The following is a 22870-nucleotide window of genomic DNA, read 5'->3' on the forward strand; positions in this document are numbered from 1 at the left end:
TCACGAACTCATCCTAGAAAAAGTGCTACATACCTCATTGCTGAATATCACTACAGTCACCTTCCAAGTCCTCCCCTTGGGAAGCTATGTGCTGATGCCAGTGCCTAGTCCACCCTTCAAAGACATTTTGGAACTCTTTCTGGAGTGGCTGTCAGAGGTGTCGTTGTATTACCCTTGATGTCCTGAATGTCATCAAAATGTCTTCCTTTCAATATTTCCTTTATCTTTGGGTAAAGAAAGAAGTCATTGGGGGACAGATCAGGTGAATAGGGAGTGTGTTCCAATACAATTATTTGTTTACTGACTAAAAACTCCCTCACAGACAGTGCCGTGTGAGCTGGTGCATTGTCGCGATGCAAGAGCCATGAATTGTTGGCAAAAAGTTCAGGGCATCTAACTTTTTCACGCAGCCTTTTCAGCACTTCCACATAGTAAACTTGGTTAACTGTTTGTCCAGTTGGTACAAATTCATAAAGAATAATCCCTCTGATATAAAAAAGGTTAGCAACATCGTTGCAACATGTGCACAAACTTAATTATCAGACCTCACGTGTGTATGTGTGTGTGTGTGTGTACATATACACACATATAATGTACATATACACACATATAATAATGGGTTTTTAGTTGTACTTAGTGGAAAGAATAGGTAAAAGTACATTTATCTATTCCATCTTCCCAGAAGAAGATGGCATGTGTAGTTTTTAAAATCCTCCCCCGTCCTGTGAGATTCTGATCTGGGCTTCACTGTCTCCAGCCCTTCCTTTAACAATCATTGGGCTGAAGGAGCTCCAAAACAATTTTCGATACTTTTTTGTAAGCCTGTATTTTAGGTTTTGGTCTGTGTCACATGTGAAATCTTTGAAGCTGTGACAGGTTTCGATTACTCATTGCTTACGGGGCTGGCAGGCAGCAGAACAGCTCCTTTTGGGCGCTGCTGTCACTGTTTTGCATCAATGCAATTAATGAATCGATATTTGCTCTTCCGCTGGGTCCATGCCCATGTCTAACCAAGAGCTTTCGTGTTACTCGGGAAACCTAGACAACTCACATCTCAAAACATATCTTTCAGATGACTCTGCCCTGTTGATCCTGAAAATTTCAAGTACATTGCAGATAAAATTAATGTGTTTCTTTTTTCCTTCCAGAAAAATGCAACAAGCGTGGCGGGCTGGTTTGGCTTGGATAGTTGAAATACTGGCATCTGTTCAAGCAGACCGATATCAAATTGTCATTCAAACCCATTAGTCTCATCTGTAGTTTAATGGAGGGTTTTCTGTTCCCCACTGTCTAGTTACAAAAGCTGTCTGTTTTGTTCAAGACTGCCTTCATGAAATTCTTGTCAGCTGGCAGAAGACAATTACCAGGAAATTAAGCAAATTGTTGCTTCTCACCCAATTGTGGATAGTTCTCAGAATCTTGTTAGTTCGTAGCAGGAGACAGCTTTTAGATTTACCATAAAAACAACAGTGCTCCACAAATAATGAGCAAGAAAATAGCAAAAAGCGGAGCTCACTGATCCGGCTGATTTCAGTTCAGGAAGACAGTGAGTTGTCTGTAAGCTGCAAAGACCGTGACTCCCCTTCTATTAATGCTCTTCCTGTAAATTGGCTTCAAGAGCGTGTAGAACATGAACCTTTCAAGTCACTTGAAACTTGAGCTGTAGCCTTGGATTTGAAAAACAAGACCTTTAAGAAAAAAATGCATGTTCTGTAAAAGTCCGGTGTATAGCATTGGTCGTTTTCAGTTTTCGTTAAATGCTTATTTTCCGTTAAATGCTTATTTTCCGTCTAAAGTTAGTCCTGAGGTGAAGGAAGATAATTATCTAAAAATGAATTCTTAGACATAAATGTTAGATTTGTGATTAATTAATTACCCTGTTTAACAGCTGTTTCTTCAACTACATAAAGGAAGAGAACAGGGAAGATGAAAGAGACCAGAGGCAGAGGGTTGGCATAGATGGAATTTAACAGATGGTTGAAGGAAGAGAGGTGAGACCTTGAGGCCCAGAGGAAGTGGCCAGTGAGGCTGAGGAAGGCTGGGCAGTGGGAGTCATGGGGAATAACAGCTCAGGAAGGAGCAAGAGGTGACCATGTGGTCACGACGGGACCCCTGGCTGGGCTTCTGGATGACGAAGAGGTGCTGGGAAAGATGCAAAGGAGATGGAATAAAGCAGAATCTGGAGAGGTGGGAGGGATGGGTTCAGGGCCTGGAATGGCGAGGGCTTGTTAAGGAGGGTGGTGGGTGGCCTATCTTCCCTTGGAAATGGATGAGATGCGGTGGGGATGGCAATTCAGAGAAGCTTGCTTAAGAGAGAGGAGAAGAGTCTCGTGAAGGCCTACGAAAAGGCCTTAATCTTCTCAGTCAAGGAGGAGAGGTCATCTTTGTGGTACCGAACCCAGCCCAGTGCTGATATGTTGTTGGTCCTCAGTAAGTGTCTGTGGAATAATTCAATGACTGAATGAACAAACAGAACCTTGAGTTGGGCGAAAAATCCATTCTTTCTGTTCTCGACGCCCTCCCCACCCCCATTTTCTCTCTATCGCACTAGCTGATTGGTGAGTCTCTTAGAATAAGGAGGGGTTGCAGACCCTTAGTGAATGTTTTCTCATCGGTGGAGGAAATGGGAGAAACAGAATTCTGAACCAGTTTCCTACCCGGGAGTTCAGAGGCTGATCTCAGCTTCAAAAATATGTCTTTTGGGACAGTCATCATTTATTTTCGGTATGGAAGTTGCTGATAGAGATAAACTGATTCTTATGCCTTTGGGGATTTGGAGGTTCTGCACACAGGTTTCTTAAAGCACTTGGTGCAGTATGAATTGGGGCAGCATTTCTCATGTGAACCCACCCATATGTGGCAACATGTAGTATTAATAAACTAGAGTGCAGTTCCAAGAACTTTCTTAGGAAGCCTGTTACAGTTAAGAAAATTAGCAAGGGCTCTGTCTCAAGGCTTCCTTTTGTTTTTAAATATAGTGATACTTGACCACTGAATTTTGATGTATTTGTGGCTTTAATGAGGATACCCTGAGCACCTGCTGTGTGCCCATACTGGGTGTCACGTGGGGTGTCATGCGGGGTCTCTGGTCCCGCTCCCCACATGAGAACTCAGGACATGATGAGGCCAAACAGGAACACCCACGGAGCCATAGACAGGGGAGTCATACACTATATTCTCGCTGGCAGCTGGGTTGGAGACACTGGAGGCAGGAGCCACACAATCTGCAACCTGCCGTCCTCTTTTCTGCCAACCAGTCAACCCCACTTGCTAGCTGCAACGCGCCGTGCTAACTGTAATCCGCGCTTGCTAGCTCAGCCACCATCTTCTTGCTAACCCCCATTTGCTGCTAGTGTAGCCACAGCAGTTATATTAGTGGCCAGTGGCTCACTGGTTACAGCTGACAGCCAACTAGCCACAGCTGATGACCATCTACTACCCGAGTGAGCAGCTTTCCATGTGAGGCCGAGAGCCTGGAAACTGCACTCCTGGCTCTGTTCCCACACTGGGCCAGACAGTGTTGGGCAGACAAGCTGCCCCTGTTCTGATCCCTTCATCCTCACAAGTCACAGCATCCCAGTTCTCCAATGAGGAAAGTGAGCCCCAGAGAGATGAGTCACTTGTCCAGGGTCACCAGCGAGTCCACAGCAGAGCCATGCTCAGGCCCCCCTTGGGCCTGCCAATCCTCGGCCCCTTTTATCCGCTGCCCTTTCCAGCCCTCAGGACCTGAGAGCTTGTTTGGGAAGGTGAACAAAACTTGAGGACTTAAATAATAGGGCCAAAAAGTGTGTCCTGAATGCACTTGGCATTTCAGACTCAGTGGGTGGGAGCTTGGAGCACCAGGCCTCCTTGTCATTCCCCTGCAGCCTGGACGGCAGCCTGGTTCCACCCCCTACTGTGAGCAAGGGAGCCTGGTGCTGCTGGGTCCCCTCTGGGCTCCTGGCCTTAGCATTCTCCTCTCACCTGTGTGCTAAGCTCCTGCCAAGTACATTACATGCATTTTCTCATTTAATCCTGTATCCATCCCAGGATTTGGTCCAGTTATTGGCCCCTTTTAAAAATGTGTTAGTTATCTATTGCTATATAACGAATTATTCCAAAACTTAGTAGGTTAAAACAAGGAGCATTTATTGTTTCACAGTTTCTATGGGAAAGGAATCCAGCTGTGGCTTAGTAGGGTCCCTCATAAGGCCGCCATCAAGATAAGGCTGAGATCTCATCTGAGCTCCCGACTTGGGTACAATTTGCTTCTAAGGTCACTCGTGTGGATTTTTGGTGCTGGACAGAGGTCTAGTTCTTTGCTGACTGTTGGCCAAGGCCTCCCTCAATTCCTTGCCACATGGGCCTCTCCATAGGGCAGCTCAGAGCGTGGCAACTGGCTTTGATCAGAGCAATAGAGAGGAAGAAAGAGGCAGAGGAGGCCAAGACAGAAACCACAGTCCCTTCATAATCTCATCTTGGAAGTGACCTCCCCTCACTTGCTATGTTCTGTTTGTCAGGAGCCAGCGTCTCGGCCCAGCCCACACTTGAAAGAAGGGCATTTCACAGGGGCGTGGATATCAGGCGGCGAAAATCACCGAGGGTCATGCTGGAGCTGCCCGCTCCACTCATGAGGAAATGAGGCACAGATATGGTCAAGTCACTTGCCTAGTGTCACACAGCCCCGAGGTAGGACCTGAGCCCTCACATCCTGACTCTGGGACCCCATCTTCCCCCCTTGCCCCCACCTGACTCCTGCTTATTACTTACAGACACAGGTGTCCACCTGGCCCCTTTCACTCTTATAACAGCAGCTAGGAAGGTGGGCAGGCCAGCCCCGGCCTCTTACCTGGGGACTGGGGACAGTGACCCTCTTCTCCCATTATATTCCCTGTGGTTCTACATTTAGGCCACTTCCTCCCTTTTAGAGCCTGGCTCACCCTTACTGGTTCTGTGGTCACATGCTGAGGTTGTCAGGGGCCTTGGAGGCGGCCATGTGGACGCCCCTTTGTCGTCACCCCAGGACAGCTGTCTGTAGCACGTGGTCTCTAGTTCCTTAAACTCCACTGTGGAGGTCTCAAGGTGCATATTCCAAGTGTATTGGAAGTCGTCTCACCAGGCCAAGGATTGCTCCACTATAGACTCAGCTCTTCTTGCTTTGAATCTAAACTGTTGTAAGACCTGGAAAACTCTAGGCTAATTCCCAGAGGAATACACAGTCACTGGACAAAATCAGTGAGGTTCAGAAACCTGTTTATAATTTTTTAAAAAGTCACCCACAGTCAGTGTCATCCTGAGGCAACCCGGTGTGTGTTTCCACGTTGGCATCCCCCCCACCCTTCACCCACATTCTAGGTTCTGTGAAGAAGTCATTACGTTCTGTGACAATCCAGGGGCAGGGCAGGACCCCGTCTCATGCAGTACCTGAGAGGAGGTGTATTTGGGAGGAAGCTCGTTGCAGTGGTTTCCAACCCTGGCTGCACGGGAAAGGTCTGGGTGCCGGGAACTTCAGAAGCTCCGTTCCCACGTGCAGCCAGGTTTGAGTGCTGAGTGTTGTAGGACTTCGTGTAGGAGTGGCCACGAGGGTCCTGGTCGGGCAGGTTTTCTCTGGAGCCTCCCTCTTCCTTGTTCCAGCACAGCGAGTGCACAGCGCCCTGCACCGGAACCTTGAACAGTCACCAGCGAGGACCATCTGATGCAGACCAGATGTGTCGTTTTTTCTAAGCTGCCCCAATATGAATCCCGAGGCCGATTTCTCTGGCCTTTGAGCTGTGCTGTGCTTTCAGAACCTTCCCCTTTTAGAATTAGAGAACCTGGGAAGGAATAAAAAGCAAGGTCATTACCATACGTTTCCACTGCAATAAAGAGCAAATGACAAAAGTGCTCGTTACAAGAGATCATGTTTCAGAAAGGCATGTGAGTACCTCTCTCTGCTTCCAAGGTTGATCGTCTTGAAGGCAGATGCTGGTGGAGAGGCTGAGGAGAAGGGGAGGCGAAGCCTTGTCACTGGAAAAGGAGGCATGGCAGCTGCTCATCTCTCTCACTGTATTTATTTTCCGGTGTACAGGGCGGCTGGAACACTGATTTGACAAACATGTTTTCTGAGATTTTTGTTTGTTTTGTTTTGTTTTGCTATATCCTGATAGCTAACCTGAGTAATTGTGAGGTTCATGCAGATTAAATGCGCGTGGCTTTGAGTGATGTTTGCAGTTCTGCGATCTGAGACCAATGACTAGCAAAGCTGCAAGGGGACCAAGAAACAAAGACCTGGCTGAATCCTGCCAGAGCAGAAGTTGGGGGTAGGAGGCCACCTCGCTGGTGGTCCCTGCGGTGGGCTGCCACCAGAGGTGGCTGGGAGCAGCCTGTGTGGAATTCTCCATCCGGGTCATGTGTTTTGGTCGTTCCCTTGTAAACACCATCTCTTTTTAGTCAGAAAGTGAATATTTGGTAAGGGGTAGTGATAGGAAGTGATCTTAGCCCCAGCCCTTTCCTCTCCCCTCCCCCGTCCCGTAGCCTAACGCATCTTCCCGCCGTTTTGAGTGGCGTGCTGAGGAAGCCAGCCTCATTCCTAGACAGGCTGCGTCAGGCCAGAGGAGGTAGCACTGTGGGTCCCTCCTCTGTGCCCAGTGTGTGCTTTATGTACATTATCAAATTCATCTTTATAATAACCCTCTCAGATGGCTTCTTATCCCCGTTTTCTAGATAGGGGCACTTGGCTATGGCCACAGAGCTAATGATGACTCTAGGACTTGAACCCACGTTAAACGGCTCCAAAGTAGGCTGTCTTTCCTTAGCTCATTCTCTTCTGCTCTTCCTGGAGCAAGGAGTGTTAGCCTGAGGAGACTTCAGGTGACGTACGGCAGTGGCTCTTCCTTCACAGACCAAGCGCTGTGTTATGGCAGGGACAGTAGAGTGGGGCTCTGGGGCTCAGCCTTCCTGGATTTCGTCATTGCTGAGTCACTGTGCTTTAGGAACTCCTGGCAAGGCTGGCTGAGTTATTAATTTGTACCGTCTGAGGCGTGGGTGGCAGGTCTCCAAGGATGACGTTTTGAGCCTCGCTTGGGTTCTGAGGGAGCTCACCTTGTGTGTTGGGCTCTGTGTTTGGCTGTGAATGTACAAAATATTCTTCATGCCAAAAGCAGATATTGTAGAAGGTGAAATTGCAGTGTGGGAGAATGATTCTGGTGGAGGTCCCAGCTGTGTAAATGTGGTCTCTTGGCAGCTGGATTGTCCTTTCTAGAGCTCAGGGGGATATACAAGCTGACACCTTTATGTGGATCTATGTGGATGTGGCCGAATTACCGTTACTTTTGGAGCTGTAACTTTGGGTTACCTGGCTTTTTGTTTTAAAAACAAGGGTGCATTGACGTAGGTGTTGGCTTGTTTGGGAACCAGGGGAAGGAAAGCACAGGAGTGGAAACGGATTTTGACTTCTCTAGTGTCTCACGGAGAAGCCTTCCCAAATTGGTGCTATCCCACAGCTTGGGGTGGAAACCCCCACCCCACAGACACAGGGCTCCCCTACGGGGTACAGGCAGGGTGAGAGGCCAGAACATTGGATGCTTTGGGCCAGATTCCAATGGATGCTCTTTAAACACTTACTTGGTCAACAACCTTTTCATGGGAGGGAGTAAACTTACATATCAGGAAAAATGGTATGCCTCTCTAACTTAAATAGGAAATTTATTACACGAATTTATGATGGGAGATTTTCCAAGTCAGACAACTACTGGGAGGTCTATTAGATAAGTGAAAAGTTTAGATAGTAAAAGCAATCACTCATTTCCAGTGAGTAGCATTATACGGCTGTTACCAAGTTTCAGAATTGTATCTGCCCGCACCCCAGACTTGCCAGGTCTCTCCTCGGGTCGGGTCTCAGAGTGAGTGGAAGGGATGAACTCACTGGAAATCAGTGCTCAACAGAGATGGGGTCACAGCAGCTGGAGAAGGGAAACCTAAGCAAATCCACTCGCGTTCCTTTCCCAAAGTGTTGTCTCCCTTTTTATGGAATGCCCACCGGGAAGTTGCTTGGCTCACTTAATCTGCCTGAGATCTGCCTGAGGTTAGAGACTCAAACTAAAAAGACTGAAACCCCTACAGCTGGGTTCCTGCCGGTGGCACTATGGACACTTGGGGCTGGATGATTTTTGTTTTAGGGGCTGTCTTAGGCATTGTAGGGTTTTTAGCAACATCTCTGACCTCTCCACTAGATGCCAGTAACACCCCACACCACCGCCGCCCCCCCCCCTCCCCGGTTGTGACAAACGAAAATGTCTCCAGGTGTTCCCAGATGTCCTTGAGGAGCAAAAGTTTCCTTGTTGAGAATCCTTTAAGAAGAGGAAGGAATGGCTGGTAACATCTTTGTGGGTTGTTACCCACAGAGACCCTTGGCTGCAGGGCTGGGTTTTACGTAAGCAGTTCCCCGTGAAAATGTGCAAAGGGAGTCTCAATTTCTAGCCAGACTAAAGTTAAAACTTTTAAGCAGTTTTATTTCAGAAAGATGGCTTTGATGATTTTTACTGTGATGAGGCATTAGAAGACTAGAAATAGCTGTTTTGGTTTTGTTTGTTTTTTTAATCAGCAATTCAAGGGAGGTTCCAGACAGATGCTATGACTTTTCCAGGAAATGAATTTTTGAGCGGAGTCTCTCTACCCCCACAACATTTATGGTTCTCGTGAGGCTGAGTTCCTGGGGGGCCTTGCGAGCACCTGGTCTGGTGTTTCTTCACTGAGTGGATGGTGGGTTGTGGGGAGGCCCTGTGTACAGCAGGTGGGGACACAGGGCAGGAGCACAGTTCCTGTTCTTGGGCTCCCTGTCCTCTGGGCAGGTGACTCAGGCACTTCAGCATGAGGGGACAGTGCAAGAGTGGTCAACACGCATTACAATAAAACCATCGGTGTTCCTACAGGCAGACCCAGGGTAAGTTCCAGAGACTGAAAATCTACCTCCATAAGTGGAAGGCAGGGAAAGACTGAAGAACGAGGCTGTCACTGCCATCTGGTAATTAATAGGGTTTATTAAGGGAAACTTCCATACGAGGCAGTTGGGTGGCTGCACGACGAAGTGGATTCCTGCGCCCCCTTGGCAGGAGCCAAAGAATTATATAGCGTAAAAAGGGGAGTAGGGGACAGTCACAGGTCCGAGGATGGGAATGCTACCAGGTACGGGAAATTACATGCTTGACCAGGTCAGGACAACAAGGTATTTCAGGAACCAGTGGGAGGCGGGAGAGGGGTGCTGATTTCCGTCAGAATGAACATCGGTTATGATCACACCGTCTCCAAGGGGGGTTGGCCGTGAGCACTCTCCCCCTTCTGGTCCGGGTCCAGCTCACAGGTCCAGCAGTGGTCACATCATGGAACATTCTCTCCTCCAGACAGGAAGGGAATCATGCTCCTGGAGCAGTGGTTTTCAAGCTGTACTCTTAGCAGATGGCATTATTTTTCTTCATATGACATAAACAGAAATCCAATATGAATAACACAGGTCAGACCCAAGTTTGAAGGCAGGGGTGAGGGGAGGGTGCCTGCAACCTCCCACCCCTCACCTCACCTTGGAGCTGACACGTCCAAAGAGAACACACTTTGCATTCACGTCTGACTAAAAGTAGGCTAATGCTTGGTTGGATAGCGATCTTTTTTTTTTTTTTTTCCTGACTGGATCTATCATCTTTCTTCTATTTTAGGTAAAAGTGAGTTTCAAAACCGTAAACCTACATGAAGATAATAATGCTGTTCCATTGCTGTGTTATTTTTACTCTCAATGCGTAGAAGCAGATTCAGGGCTGAGAAAACACATTCGTACATACATAGAACATATGCATATATATTCACTGGAATATTTTGGTATTTTATTATGAACACCTTCCATATACAGAAAAATTGAGAAAAGAGACCTCTCATCTCCTAAATTTAACAGTTGTCATTATTTTCTCATATTTGCTTCACATGTTTCTTTAAACTTCTGATGCATAATAATTTTAAGAAACAAACATATCTACAATAACAAGGTCAGGAAACATTTTTATCACATTCCTCCTCCTCTCACCCCAGTTCATCTTGTAGACCAATGCGATTAGAATTTAGTTTGTGAAACCAAATGAGGGATACAAATTTGATTCAACATGCAGGAGTTCCTAGGCCTATGGAGGGTATTTTTCATTCAACAATAATTTTGACATGCCTGGACCTGAGCAGACAACAATGAGCAAAATGAAACATAGCTCTCACCCTGGGTTTTGTTAGAAATGCGAGTTCTTCAGTTGCTTGTCTAGCAAACTGAGGAAAAGGAGTTCTGTGCCATTCCCTCGGGGGAGATGGCAAGTATCTGGTGAGGAAAAGAGGTGGGATGAGGACGAATTTGGAGGTTTGGGGGAGCAAGCCCGCCCAGTCTGCTGGTCCAGTTCTTGACTTGGCGAAGTGCGTTGTGTATGAAGCCCCCTGCAGAGTGGTGTCCGTGAGGCTTCGGGAGCTGGTCCAGGCTGTGCCACACACGTGGCCCAGAATCAGCTGCGGCTTTGTATGGGACTGGCCTGGCAGGGGACAGCTACAGTGTGGGCGAAGCTGTTAGACTGGCTGCTCGTTCACTATCAGCCTTGCAGGAGCTGTGGAGCTGGTAATCGGAGTTCTTTGTGTTCCAGTAGCCATTCCTCTGCTGTTTTTATAAATCAGCGCATGAAAGGATGTAATACATTAGACGCTTACATAAGAGTCATTGCCCACTGGGGGCACGGGGAGTTACCTCTCCCCTCGCTTGGTTCCTGCCACACTTGCCCTCCCATCCTGGTTTTCAGCTCTCTCCTCATTTAGTCATCTGAGAAAAGGCTGAGTTATTTGCATTTTTCCTAGAACTGTGCCTTCTAGCACCAGTCCATAACCAAAGGAATCATTGGGAATGTCCGCCGTCCTACGTCCATTTCTGCCTTAGCTGTTTTGTGAAGACGAGCACTAGAAAAGGACCAGTGTGAGTGTAGAGGTCTCTGTGCTTTCTCGACTTGATCAACTGTGAACCTTATAGGTTGTTTAATCAACAACCTGTTTTTAAAAATTCTGTAGCAACTGGGTTTTCAGGACAGAAAATACATTTTGGGAACTTTCAATTTAGGCTGGCAAATACAAGCCAGGTGACTTCCAACTGAGTAAGGTTAATATTGATAATGTTTTTAATGGGTCTTGCTAAGTAGACACCAGCCTGATTCACATAATAGGATAAAAGGGACATAATGAGCTAAAGGAGCAGGTTATACGTAGAAACACAAGGTTTGTTTTCCAATGAGGATTGTATGGAATAAATATCCCTCTTGAGTTTTGTGATTGCTTTCAAAATGAACGCCAGTCATGGATCCTCTTCATGGCCCCCAGAATGTTTGTGCTGACAAAACCGGGAATACCCCATTTTGTACAATGTCATTTACCTGTTACTTGCATGGGTGGAGAGAGGGGGTGTGCAGAAGACTTCAAGTTGATTTTCTCACCATTAAACACACTCTGGGAAGGTGGGAGTGGCATTTCAATAACATCTCTCTTCCCAGAACAAATTGCTTCTTCCCTCACTTCATGAATTGGCCCAGGTTGGTAAAATGTTTGCAGAATGATTGATTTTCAAAGCGAATTGCAGGGCTGATGCGTATCTTCCGTGGGGGCAATGTTTACAATGGCCTGTGTGTGATTTTTTCCCCTCTTTGGCAGGAGATAACAACGTGTTTACCGGAGTACTACAAATGGACTCAGTACCTCTTCACTAAGCTCTATGAAGCCGGACTGGCCTATCAAAAGGAGGTAAGTTCAAGTTAGTCGCACTTTAAACGTTTTCTAAATTTTCTCCATCTTCTTAGAACACATCATTGTTAAATAAGAAACAAATAAACCTGTTTGCACAGTAGACTTGAAAATGAATACTATGTCTAGTTCGTGATCAGTCACAGCAGACCCAGGCAGTGACGACTGCCTGGTTTTGTTTAGTGGCTCCAGGACAGGGCTGGGGTCTTCTTTCACCCTTGAATCCCCAGCACGTAACAGTGTCTGGTGTCTGTACTGAGATCAAGGAGGGAGCCCAGGAAGAATGCAGGCTTCTCAAACCCTCGCTCAGCTCCCTCTCCCAGCTGAGTGCCGGCTGGGTAACGCAACTTCAGGAATCGTGGTCTCTCAGCTGCCACGTGGGGTGGTAACATCATCCTTGCAGGGTCTTGGGAAGAGAGAGAATATTTAAAGAACAACTGTCAAGGTACCTGTACATAGTGGTCTCCCAAGAAATGAAGGTCCTTGTTATGGCAGGAGCTCAATAATAGTAGATAAGCCTTAGATGGTGAGGGGATGAAGGGCCTAGAACTTCACTGCCCAGGATTTTAGCCACTAATGGTCTGTGGTTGTTGACATTGAAGTTTCAAGTTAGTGGTTACCAGAGTGTAAAGGTGGGGGGGCGATAGAAGAGGGTACGAGGGGTCAAGTATATGGTGATGGAAGGAGAACTGACTCTGGGTGGTGAACGCACAATGCAATATAGAAATGACGTACTATAGAACTGTACACTTGAAACCTATATAATTTTATTAACCAATGTCACCCCAATAAATTTAATACAAACAAACAAAAAAGAGATTAATTAACATTAAAATTAATATATGTTAAGAGTGATTCAGTCCTCAGTCACACTAGTCCCATTTCTGTGCTAGTGGCTGGTATTAGACAGCACAGACATAGAACATTTCCATCATCACAGACCATTCTACTAGATAACACTGGTCTAGAAATTTTGGAAGTAACAAGTAGAAAATTCATTGTACCTTTATGCTGGAGACATTCTCCTTTGACCAGACGAGTTAAATGACATAGAATTACACTTTCTTCTCTGTGGATCACATCAGACTCTTTGGTCTTACAATGAAGAGTGCACACATAATCATCATGTCTTAAGTTTGAAAAGTTTGAGAATCAATATAGAGACAAATGCAGAAGGCTCAACCTGAATTTCAGAATAAAACAGAAGTGTCTTCTTAAACCTTGAGAACATAAAGATAATAATAGCTGACAAAAACCAGGAGGTGAAATTGGGGAAGAGAAGTAGAAGCAAGTGTGAGATGATCCCTTCATCTTTCCTAGCTTGTTTGTGTTTTAAGTTAGAAAGGTATTAAAGCTAAAGGTAACAAAAATAGCAAAAGCTAGAAGAGGGGTCAGGGGTAGGAGGAAGGCTGTATGACCATGCTGAATATCTCATAATACACGGCAGAACTGTCTAAAGATAATATACAAAAATAGAAGTATAATTTTATTACTTAAAGTTATAATGGTTAACACCAGAACTAATGAACAGAACCTGCTAAAAGTGGAGGAGTATTTTTATAACCACTTCACATAATTATGAATATTCTTTGATCCTACACCAAAACTCAACAAGCGGTGGCTTCTTAAAAAGGGTAGTTGCAATGTTGAACCTGAAACATTAATGAACTTTTTATATTCTGTTATATTAAAATGTATTGGTTTAGCTTGCACTTGGAATGGATTTTTTTTAACCTATCCACACTTATATAGCATGATCTTTGGTTATTTGGAAAATACTGGTTCAGTGATTTATACAGATCTTCCAACTGTTGGTATATTTCATTTTATAGTATCGTTAGGAGAGTCCTTAAGTTTTGGGAAGCTGTGAGCTCATGGCAGATACAAGTTTTCCAAAATTGTAATTTTCACTTGTAAGTTCAAAATTTATCATTGGGGGGGCTGGCCCGGTGGCTCAGGCGGTTAGAGCTCCGTGCTCCTAACTCCGAAGGCTGCCGGTTCGATTCCCACATGGGCCAGTGGGCTCTCAACCACAAGGTTGCCAGTTCAATTCCTCAAATCCTGCAAGGGATGGTGGGCTCCACCCCCTGCAACTAGGAAACGGCAACTGGACCTGGAGCTGAGCTGCGCCCTCCACAACTAAGACTGAAAGGACAACAACTTGAAGCTGAACGGCACCCTCCACAACTAAGATTGAAAGGACAACAACTTGACTTGGAAAAAAGGCCTGGAAGTACACTCTGTTCCCTAATAAAGTCCTGTTCCCCTTCCCCAATAAAATCTTTAAAAGAAAAAAAAAATTATCATTGGCAACAGATACCAGCAGCTGTTTTCCTTGGAGTGACAGGGTCACTCTGTGTATTTTGAGAAAATGTGTGCCACGTACCTAAGTCTGAATAACCATAGTTTATTGTCAGTCATTCTTTCATATAAAAATTCAATTACATAAAAAAAGTGGTGAATCCAGCTCACAATTCGGTCACATTAGTGTTTTTTTCTCAAGACAATCTTCACACTTTGCTATGAACAGAAGTCGTTATGGCTACTTCCCCTTTCATTACAGTAAGTACTAAAAAGACGTGTACTCAAGAGTTAAGATTTCATGAAATTAATAAATGTTACTGCTTCATCGAGGCCATTCTTAGTGAAGCTGGCTTTATTCCCTTTATACTATGAGGGCTCAGGGGTGAGAAGCCCAGAGACCACGGGTACCGTTTGGTGGCACTGCCCCGATTCGTGCTGCAGCCAACAGTCTTACCCACCTTTGTTTTTGCACTATCAGTGCAAATGTGAGCACGATGAAAAAGGCAAATGCAACTTATTATTATAACGAAAATAGTTTTGGCCTGTAGACCCCTTGAAAGGGCCTCAGGAACCCCTAGAGGTTTATGGACATACTTTGTAAACTACTGTATACAGTAAACAACAACTACCCCTGCTCTTATCTTTAAGAATATTAAAATGTTGGTTGTTTAAAATATTATGTTAAGTTTATTCTTTTTTCAAAGAAAGCATTGAGTCCCTGTTAATATTTGAGATGAATTGAGAGTGAGAACTTTGTGGAACCAACTCATAGAGGTCGGACAATTAAGTTTGCGAACTTTCCACTGTGCACTTACACGGTGGAAAGTTTGCGAACTTAATGGTCCGAGCTTCATACTAATGTTCGAGCACTGTAGACTCTCCTGGGTCAGTTTAACTCTGAAAACACCATAGCTGTTCCTGTTCCCAGAGCCCAATCAGGTGCGGAACGGTGGGAGACGAGACCACCTGTCCAAAGTTCCTAACTGCAGCAGACCATCTCATGTTGTTAAAGCATAATTTTCAAAAGTTAGAAACGTGGCTTCCATACAAATACAAAATGAACATTCAGTTCCATTAATGAATTGAATAAAAATGTTTTATTCAATTCATTTAATTAGTGAGAAAACCAGTTACGTGTTAAGAGTGGTTCAAATGAGATTTCAAGGAATGGGGATTTATAGTCAGAAGAATGCTGAAATGAGTTTGCCAGTAGCATCAAAACTGCTTAATACCCTTCAAGCAATAAACCTAACTTTTGGGGCTATCTTTTCTCTGAAACAAATCATTTGCATTGTGATTGGATGGGAGTCATTTGCATTATTCTCAGACAAAAACTACTGGCCTTGTTATGTATAAGTTTTCTACAAGTAAACCTTATTCCTTGTGCCCAAGCAGGGTTGTAAAATAACTTTGCCTGCTTCTTAGTTTTGGGAAACTTTTCTTAACACATTATTCAATATTCAAAAGCAAAAGGGTAGGAAGAGAATTCGTGGGAACATCTTCGGAGTTTCCCACGTCACACAGCAGACGCGGTGCTGCCCCAGCAGCTTCCCAGACACTTTCCCAGGACAGCCTCCCGTGTTCCAGGCGGACAGTAATTATGTCCAAAGGGGTTTCCACACTGGACTCGCCATGGGTCCACGCAGAGGGAGGTAGGTATCATGAGCTACTTTATGTACCCCAAGTGACAGCACATCAGAGAAACACTAATCAAAGTTGCAAGACGTGAAAGGGCCCCAGCAGAGCAGAGGCGTGCTGCAGGCAAACCACAGGAAGGCGTAAACAGTTCTTGGGAGAGTGTAAGCAGCTCTGTTGGATTACCCAGCATTACCTATCCTCGGTTGCATGGTTACTGTTCATTTTCTATGCATGGGATATGAAATGATGGGACATGTTAACGTAAGGCAGACACTTCTCACACAGGGCCCTTATGTGTGCCGTGCAATATTCTTCTAGAGGACACTTTATTTTTGAATTTGTTTATTGTCTATATAAGTCGAACTTTTGAATGTTTATTACGTAATCCTTTAGGGACCCTTGCATCTCTGTCCCTGCACTCAGGGTTTGTTCACAGCACATCTAACCCAAACAGGAGCCTTCACCCCGTCGCAGCTGGATTGGATCCAAAGCTGACTGCAGGCAGCATCTTAGGAGCTGAGGAGTGTTTTCTAAGGATGGAAGGGGATCCATGGGAGGGTCCCATCGCACAAGCACAGCCATCCTGCTGCTTCCAGCCGTCTCTCCTCCTCAGTTGTCTCCAGATCAGTGTGACACTCCTCATCCCCCAGTATCCATGCCCCTGGGGAACAGAGTCCGGTTTCCCCTCTGACCACTTCTCTCGTGGAAACAACCTATATTAGCTGCCTGTTGCTGCTGCTGTAACAAAGCACCACACACTTGGTCGCTTGAAACAATAAATTTATTGTCGTACAGTTCTGGACATCAGAAGTCCACGGAACGAGTCTCAGTGGGATCAAGTTAAGATGTCGGCAGGGCTGCCTTCTTTCGGGAGGCTGTAGAGGAGAAGGTTTAGGCTGTAGAGGAGAAGGTAGACATTGGGGTGCCATCGTTCTACCACCACAAGCCTTTTCTGCCTGTTTCATAGGTTGTTGCGAGGATGAAACACGTAAATGCTTGTGGAGAGCCTGGCATGGTGCTCGACACAGAGCAGGTGTTCAATGAATGCCCGCCTGCGCATGCCTGCAGCTAGCTACATGGAGTCCCGGAGGTATTTAAACTGGAAAAACAGAAAGTAAACAAAATTCGGAAGCTTCTTGGCTGGTTGGAAGGCAGCCCATCCGAGGACAGGTGTTAGAGAGGAGCAGTGTCGATTAGTTTTTGGATTTTCATTTAGAAAGTTTCATCTAGTTTTTGACTTAAATGTTTTTGGTTTATTAATTTTTTTAAGTCACCATGAAAGTGTCATAAATAGAATGAAAAAAAAGGACACATTGTTCGAAGATCAGACTTAACCCCAGTCTGAAGGATTTTGCTCTTGTTCTCACAAACCAAAAGTATTTTCAGCCATAAATATGAATATAAAGACGTCTCTATTTGAGAGAACATTAATTTCACCTCTGTGGTTTAAAATCACTTTTTCTGTGGATGTAGTTAGTAGCGAGAACGATGCAATCTTGTACTGGGACATTCTAGGGAACCATGGAGAGCCACCTAACTTTGTGAGTCTGTCTTTGGCTGTCTCCGTGATTGCAGTGGCAGCTGGGGATGGGATTCGTGGTCCCGGGACAAAATGCAAGTGGGTTCTCACGGCTGACACACACATCTTTGATCTGAAATGCCATTTCCTTGGGTGGTTTTCCTCTTCCCCCAAGACTTCCATTGGGGAGAAAAATTGCTTTTGTGTCTTGCTTTTATTTGTCTTTCAGTTGACCCCAGGGTTCTGTTAGAATGTGTAAACCTCTTAGGAACACATCTTCCTCATTGTTTTCCGTAACCCAGAGCCTGAGAGATGCCAGGCATGTGGAAAATGCAGATAAAAAAAGTAAAGTCCTATTTGTTTTTGCAATCTGCAGTACTGAGTGTTTGCTTCTCCCTTATCCTCTGAGGTGTGCAGGGGGCAGAAAGCAAAGGTGGAGGCATATAGGGCTTTTTGGGTCCTTTTTCTATTTTATAAAGTTTTAATTGTGCATGGGATTATTTTGCAGGGGTCTGGGATGGGGATGGAGCTAAGGGGAGGGCTCTTGAAAGAATTGTCTACGTTACTAAACAATGTTGGCTCTCTGTTTTTCCTTTTATTTTTAAGTGGTACCCCTCCCAACCCCTGATACAGACAATAATAATAGATAAGTAAATCGCCCTGGTTTAGGTTTATTAACCTAAATTTTTTAGGTCTGAGATACTTTTGTCCTATATTTTGTCTCTGTATACTTATGGAGTTAGTGCTTGGGGGAGCCTAGAATGAGGGGGTGAATCATTCAATGCATCTCTTCCCCATTGCAACTCTAGGCTTCCCAGGCTTAAATTTTTCAATGGGTTGTACTCCTTTTAGTTGTAAAATCACAACCCACAGATGAGTTAGCCTATCCTCTACCCCTACCTTTTATGTAATTTTTAGATATGTCTCTGGATTAGTCAGGGTCCCAGCAGGAAACAGAGGGTAATAAAGGGACTGTTTCTGTGCAGACTTTAGGGAAACCCACAGGGATGGTCAAGCACCTGATGCTGACAACAGAAGGAAGCTTTGCCATCCCAGACTGAAGGGGCAATGTTGGGGTGCGGTTACTGGAACCGGGAGAGTGGTAGCTGTAGCAGCCGGAAAGGCCTGCCCAGCAGGGGCCGTGACCTTCTGTGTGCCAGCCAGGGCCAGCTGGGAGGAAGCCAGGGTGCCTCTCATTGGTTGTACCCAGCCAGAGGGCAAGGCACAGAGGTCAGCTTCCTGGGGTGGACGAGAGGGTGGCAGAAGGATTTGGAGTGTCAAATGGTCAACAGTCAGCACAATCTCTTATAGAATTGCTTATTAAAATTGGAAAACAACATGCATTGAATCAGGCTATTTTAGTGCCGAAATGCATCTCTCTGTCCTCGCCACCTTTGTTCTAAGTGGTACCTAAGTGTCAGAAAGGGGTGAAGGCATGTGGGAGGTATTTATTTTAAATGAAGACAGACATGAATGAGAACTTCATGGAGAGAAACCTTATACTGGTTAAGACCAAAGCTTCCATCAGCCAAATAAAACTATTCAGATAGGTCTCAAAATGTTGTTACCTTTGGGGAGCAGGTGTTGATTGTGAGAAAGCACAAGAGAATATTCCGGGGCTCTGGGAATGTTCTGTATCTTGATATGAGTGATGGGAAAAATGCACCGAGTTGTGCACCTAAGATTTATTCACATTCCTCTATGTATGTTATACCTTAGATTAAACAGAAGTTTTTAAAAATTGCAGAAAAAAACTTGACAGTTACAGTTCCTAGAGCCCTGAGTTCCAAACCTGTCTCCATCCCTTACTGACTGTGTGACCTTAGGCGTTATTTAATCTCTCTGTTCCTCAGTTTTCTCCTTTGCAATATGAGGATAATACTATTTTAACCTTAAAAGGTTGTTGTGAGGATTAGAAAAGGCAGCTTGAGTAAGGCACTGAGCACAGCTTTTGACTCATGGTTATCACTCAGTACATGTTAGCTATTTACATTAAAATAAACATTTGTTTCCTCTAAACGAATCCAATTTTGCTAAGTTCTAGGTACCATTTTTTCCTTCTTTTCCTCTATTTACTAAAATTTCCAATCCAAGTTCATCTTTTCACACAAGAACATACAGACCTGAGTGAGACACGTGCCTACAGGCTTCCTTTCCAAGCCTGTTCTGATAAGAGGAAAGCACAGAGGCCGTTCACGTGGGCTTTTTTTCACAGCTTGCTCGTGGTTTCCTTGCCAAGCAGTACTCCAAGCCGACACTCTCAAGTCTCAGAGCAGAGAGAGTGCATTTGCAGACCTTCTCATGTGTGATTCCTCACTATACTCACCAGATTGTATCATTTTGTTCCATGAATTATAATAGGCCTTGGTTAACTGGGACCCAGTGGATCAAACAGTGCTTGCCAATGAGCAGGTGGACGAACATGGCTGTTCGTGGCGTTCTGGAGCAAAGGTGGAACAGAAGTACCTCAGACAGTGGTTCATTAAGACAACTGCTTATGCCAAGGTGAGTGTCAGCCCGAAGACTCCCCAATAATGCCGTAGGTGTTGGCAGGCAACACCAAGGTCTTCTAGGTATTGGAGCGCCTCGTGTTGGGGGTGAACTCTAGGAAGGGCTCTTGGAGCCATGAGTGTACAGACAGGAAGCGCCTGAGCCTTAGGCACTAGCGTAGGGGGTGATGGTTGCGACTTTCAGCTGTAAATCCATAATGGCACCTGGAGGTCATTGTAGGCCATTGTTTGCAGACTTTTCAACACCCTCCATCATTGTACTGCCACAGTGGCCAAAAAAACCTTCAGCTTTAACTACAATTACATTATCAATAAAGCTAGAAAGGAAAATAGTATCTTCATCTGTGTGGTTCTAGTAAGACCACCAGAAAGATAGAATGACATTTCAGAGTGAGGAGATGGCAGGTCTCCATGAAGGGAAGCCAGAGTGAACTGAACTGAGCCAGGAACCAAAGCTCTGGATTTTAACTCCTGTCCCTAATTAACACTGTAAACTGGTGTGTGTCCCTGGGCCTTAGTTTCCTGACCAGTAAAAGGAGAGGGTGGGACCGCGTGGTCTTTAAGGTACCTTCTGGCTCTTCATGTGTTCAGGGATTCAAGGCAAAGACAACTATTGAAAAGGGGGCTTGCTTAAAATCACCAATAGCCTGGGCAAAATACATTCTTGGTATGCCAGAACCACTCTGCAAGGTATCCTTGGAGCTTACCAAGTTTCAGGACATAGAATTGAGTGATCACTCCCTGAAACTTTAGAGCGAAATGATGAGAGCAAATCAGGGACACTTCCCTCAGCAATCCAATAGTCTCTGTATCCGTCAGCGGAAGACTGGACATAAACAACATCTGGAAAGGTACAAGCATCATGAAGGCTACTGACCGTATGTCATGGTATTTCTTCCCTCGTGGTAGTCACCATAAGAAGGGTAGTGGTACCCTTCCATATTAACCCATGGGTTGTGCTGTCAGAATTAGGTACTGGACTAAAATGGACTTTAGGTCCGATCCAATACTGTGCATCTTATATGCAAAGAAAGCACAAAGTTATAAAGAACCTCTGATCACAACAAAACTTTACTGAATTAGAATTGCATTACACCACCAATTCACAATACCGATGCCATATGAATGTATGACCCCCCAGTTTTCTCACTCAAAAGACATGTCTTAAATGAGGCTATTTTCCCATTATAATTTATTTAGAATGTAGCGAAGAATAGCATATGGATTTGGAAAACTACTCATTAGAACTTGTTAACGCAGTACCTTGTTCCTTTTAAGCACACGGTAATATTGAGAGATCGAATGAGAAGAACAAAGCTGGGGACATTGCTTTCTGTAACATCCCAGGCAGTGGGAGCCCGTATCTGCTGACAGTCGGGGTCCATTACCAGGAGGGATGCCAGGTCACCTCAAGGACCATGTCAGATGACTCTGTAACAGGCATTGTTGTAAAGCCACCTAATTAGCTCTTTTGTTTTGACCTCCGCTTCACATTGGAAATGTAATAACCTAACAGAGGGGCATTATTCTTTAAATTGTCAGCTGTGAATTTTCAACTGTTCCGAAGAAATGGTTAGTAACCATGGTGACTCACCTGGTTCTTGCTGAACTCCTGTGCAGATTTATTGAAAAAGCTGTCTTTAGAGGTCAGCACTTGGTTTGCCTTGAAAATCAGGAGAAGAGGCAGTGGTGTGGGAGTGGACTGGGAATGGTAGAGGTGGGCAGAAATCTGTGTTCACGGCAGGGCCTTGGCTGAGGACTACACACACACACAAAGCAAGACTCCATAAGGCCTAATAGAAAATGATTGCTGTGGGGCTGAGAGGAGAACAGAGAGACGAGGGGCTGCACAGTGCGCAGAGACCTTAGAGTTATGGCCCAGCCAAAAGTATGCAGTGGAGACCCCGAAAAGGCCGTATATTAGACATACAGATGACACCTTAAGACTGACGACAAAATGGAAAGACTCATCTCAGTAAATAAACGTAAGCCTGACACGTTCAAAAGGAACTTTCAAAACAAAACTCAACACCTTAAAAGGGTGACAACGTAATCTAGACTCCCTGCGAGGTTAGTTTCATCTGCGATGTTTAACATACAATAAAATTACTAGATTTGCAGAGAATAGAAGGATAAGGATGAGATCATGAATCAGTTAATATGCTTTCAGCTTTAAGTAACTGAAAACCTGAGTTATGGTGGCTTAAATAAATGGCAGGTAACTTTTCCCACATAAGAAGTCCCAGTTGCTGGGACTGAACTGGGGTAGGGCTCCGACTTGACATCTCAGTGGCTCTCTTGGTCTTACCGTCCTGCCTGTCACCTCATGGTTGCAAAATGACTGCTGCAGCTCCAGACATCACATTTCCATGCAAGACAGAAAGAAACAGAAGGGGCAGGGTGAATGTTTCTTTTACCTGGAAAGCAAGAACTTTCTCAGAAACCCCCAGCAAATTCCATTGGTGTTCTGTTAGCCCCAGTTGTGTCATATGGCTACCCCCAGCTTCAAGGGAGACTAGGAAAGCAGGTTCAGACTTTTTAGTTCCTACAGCCAAGATGATTGGGGGAAGGGGATGGGGAACGGGTGCTGGGGTGGCCAGTGAGCTGTGCCCACCACAGTTACCTTTAGAGCTTTGTATTTGCATGTGATTTGCCAGCTCTGAGGGCTGCCTTTGTGAGGTACAGCTGGTGGTCTGCTTGGGAGCATGGCTGGGGAGAAGCCCTCCTTTCATTCACTTAAATTCAAAATTATAAAGACAATACCCGATGTGAAATTTTACAGGGAGCCCTGAAATATAAAAATCCTCTATTAAGGCTGTTCTGTGATATGTTTGATGTTTTTCCCCTCACCCCTCACCCAGTCTTCCTAGGACTGTTTGCTTTGTGAAACGCTAAAAGTGATTTCAGCCACACTTTCTGTGAAAAAGAAAACTTGCAGTAGGAGTATCTGAGGAACATGAATTAGTCTTGGCAGAGGTGTGTGGGAGGTGTCTTGTGGGCAGCACTGCACTGGGAGAGCAAGGGAGGGATGGGTTGGAGGCTTACATCAGAAAGCCAGAGGGATTCAGAGTCCAATGGAGCACACGCCTCAGGTCCTGGCAGCTGGGTGACAACTGGAAGGCGAGACAAATAGAGCCGGCTT

General features: G+C 45.2%; 1 protein-coding gene across 1 annotated transcript in view; it reads left to right on the forward strand.

Moving 5' to 3' along the window:
* LARS2 (leucyl-tRNA synthetase 2, mitochondrial) overlaps positions 1-22870 on the forward strand; it is a 125164-nt gene that overhangs the window by 31054 nt on the left and 71240 nt on the right. The window contains exons 6-7 of the mRNA XM_081072814.1: positions 11668-11757; positions 19580-19723. Coding sequence (XP_080928940.1) covers positions 11668-11757; positions 19580-19723 — 234 coding nt within the window. The remainder of the gene's footprint in view (positions 1-11667; positions 11758-19579; positions 19724-22870) is intronic.

Source organism: Rhinolophus hipposideros (genome assembly GCF_964194185.1).
Source record: "Rhinolophus hipposideros genome assembly, chromosome: 14".
NCBI classification, from domain to species: Eukaryota; Metazoa; Chordata; class Mammalia; order Chiroptera; family Rhinolophidae; genus Rhinolophus; species Rhinolophus hipposideros.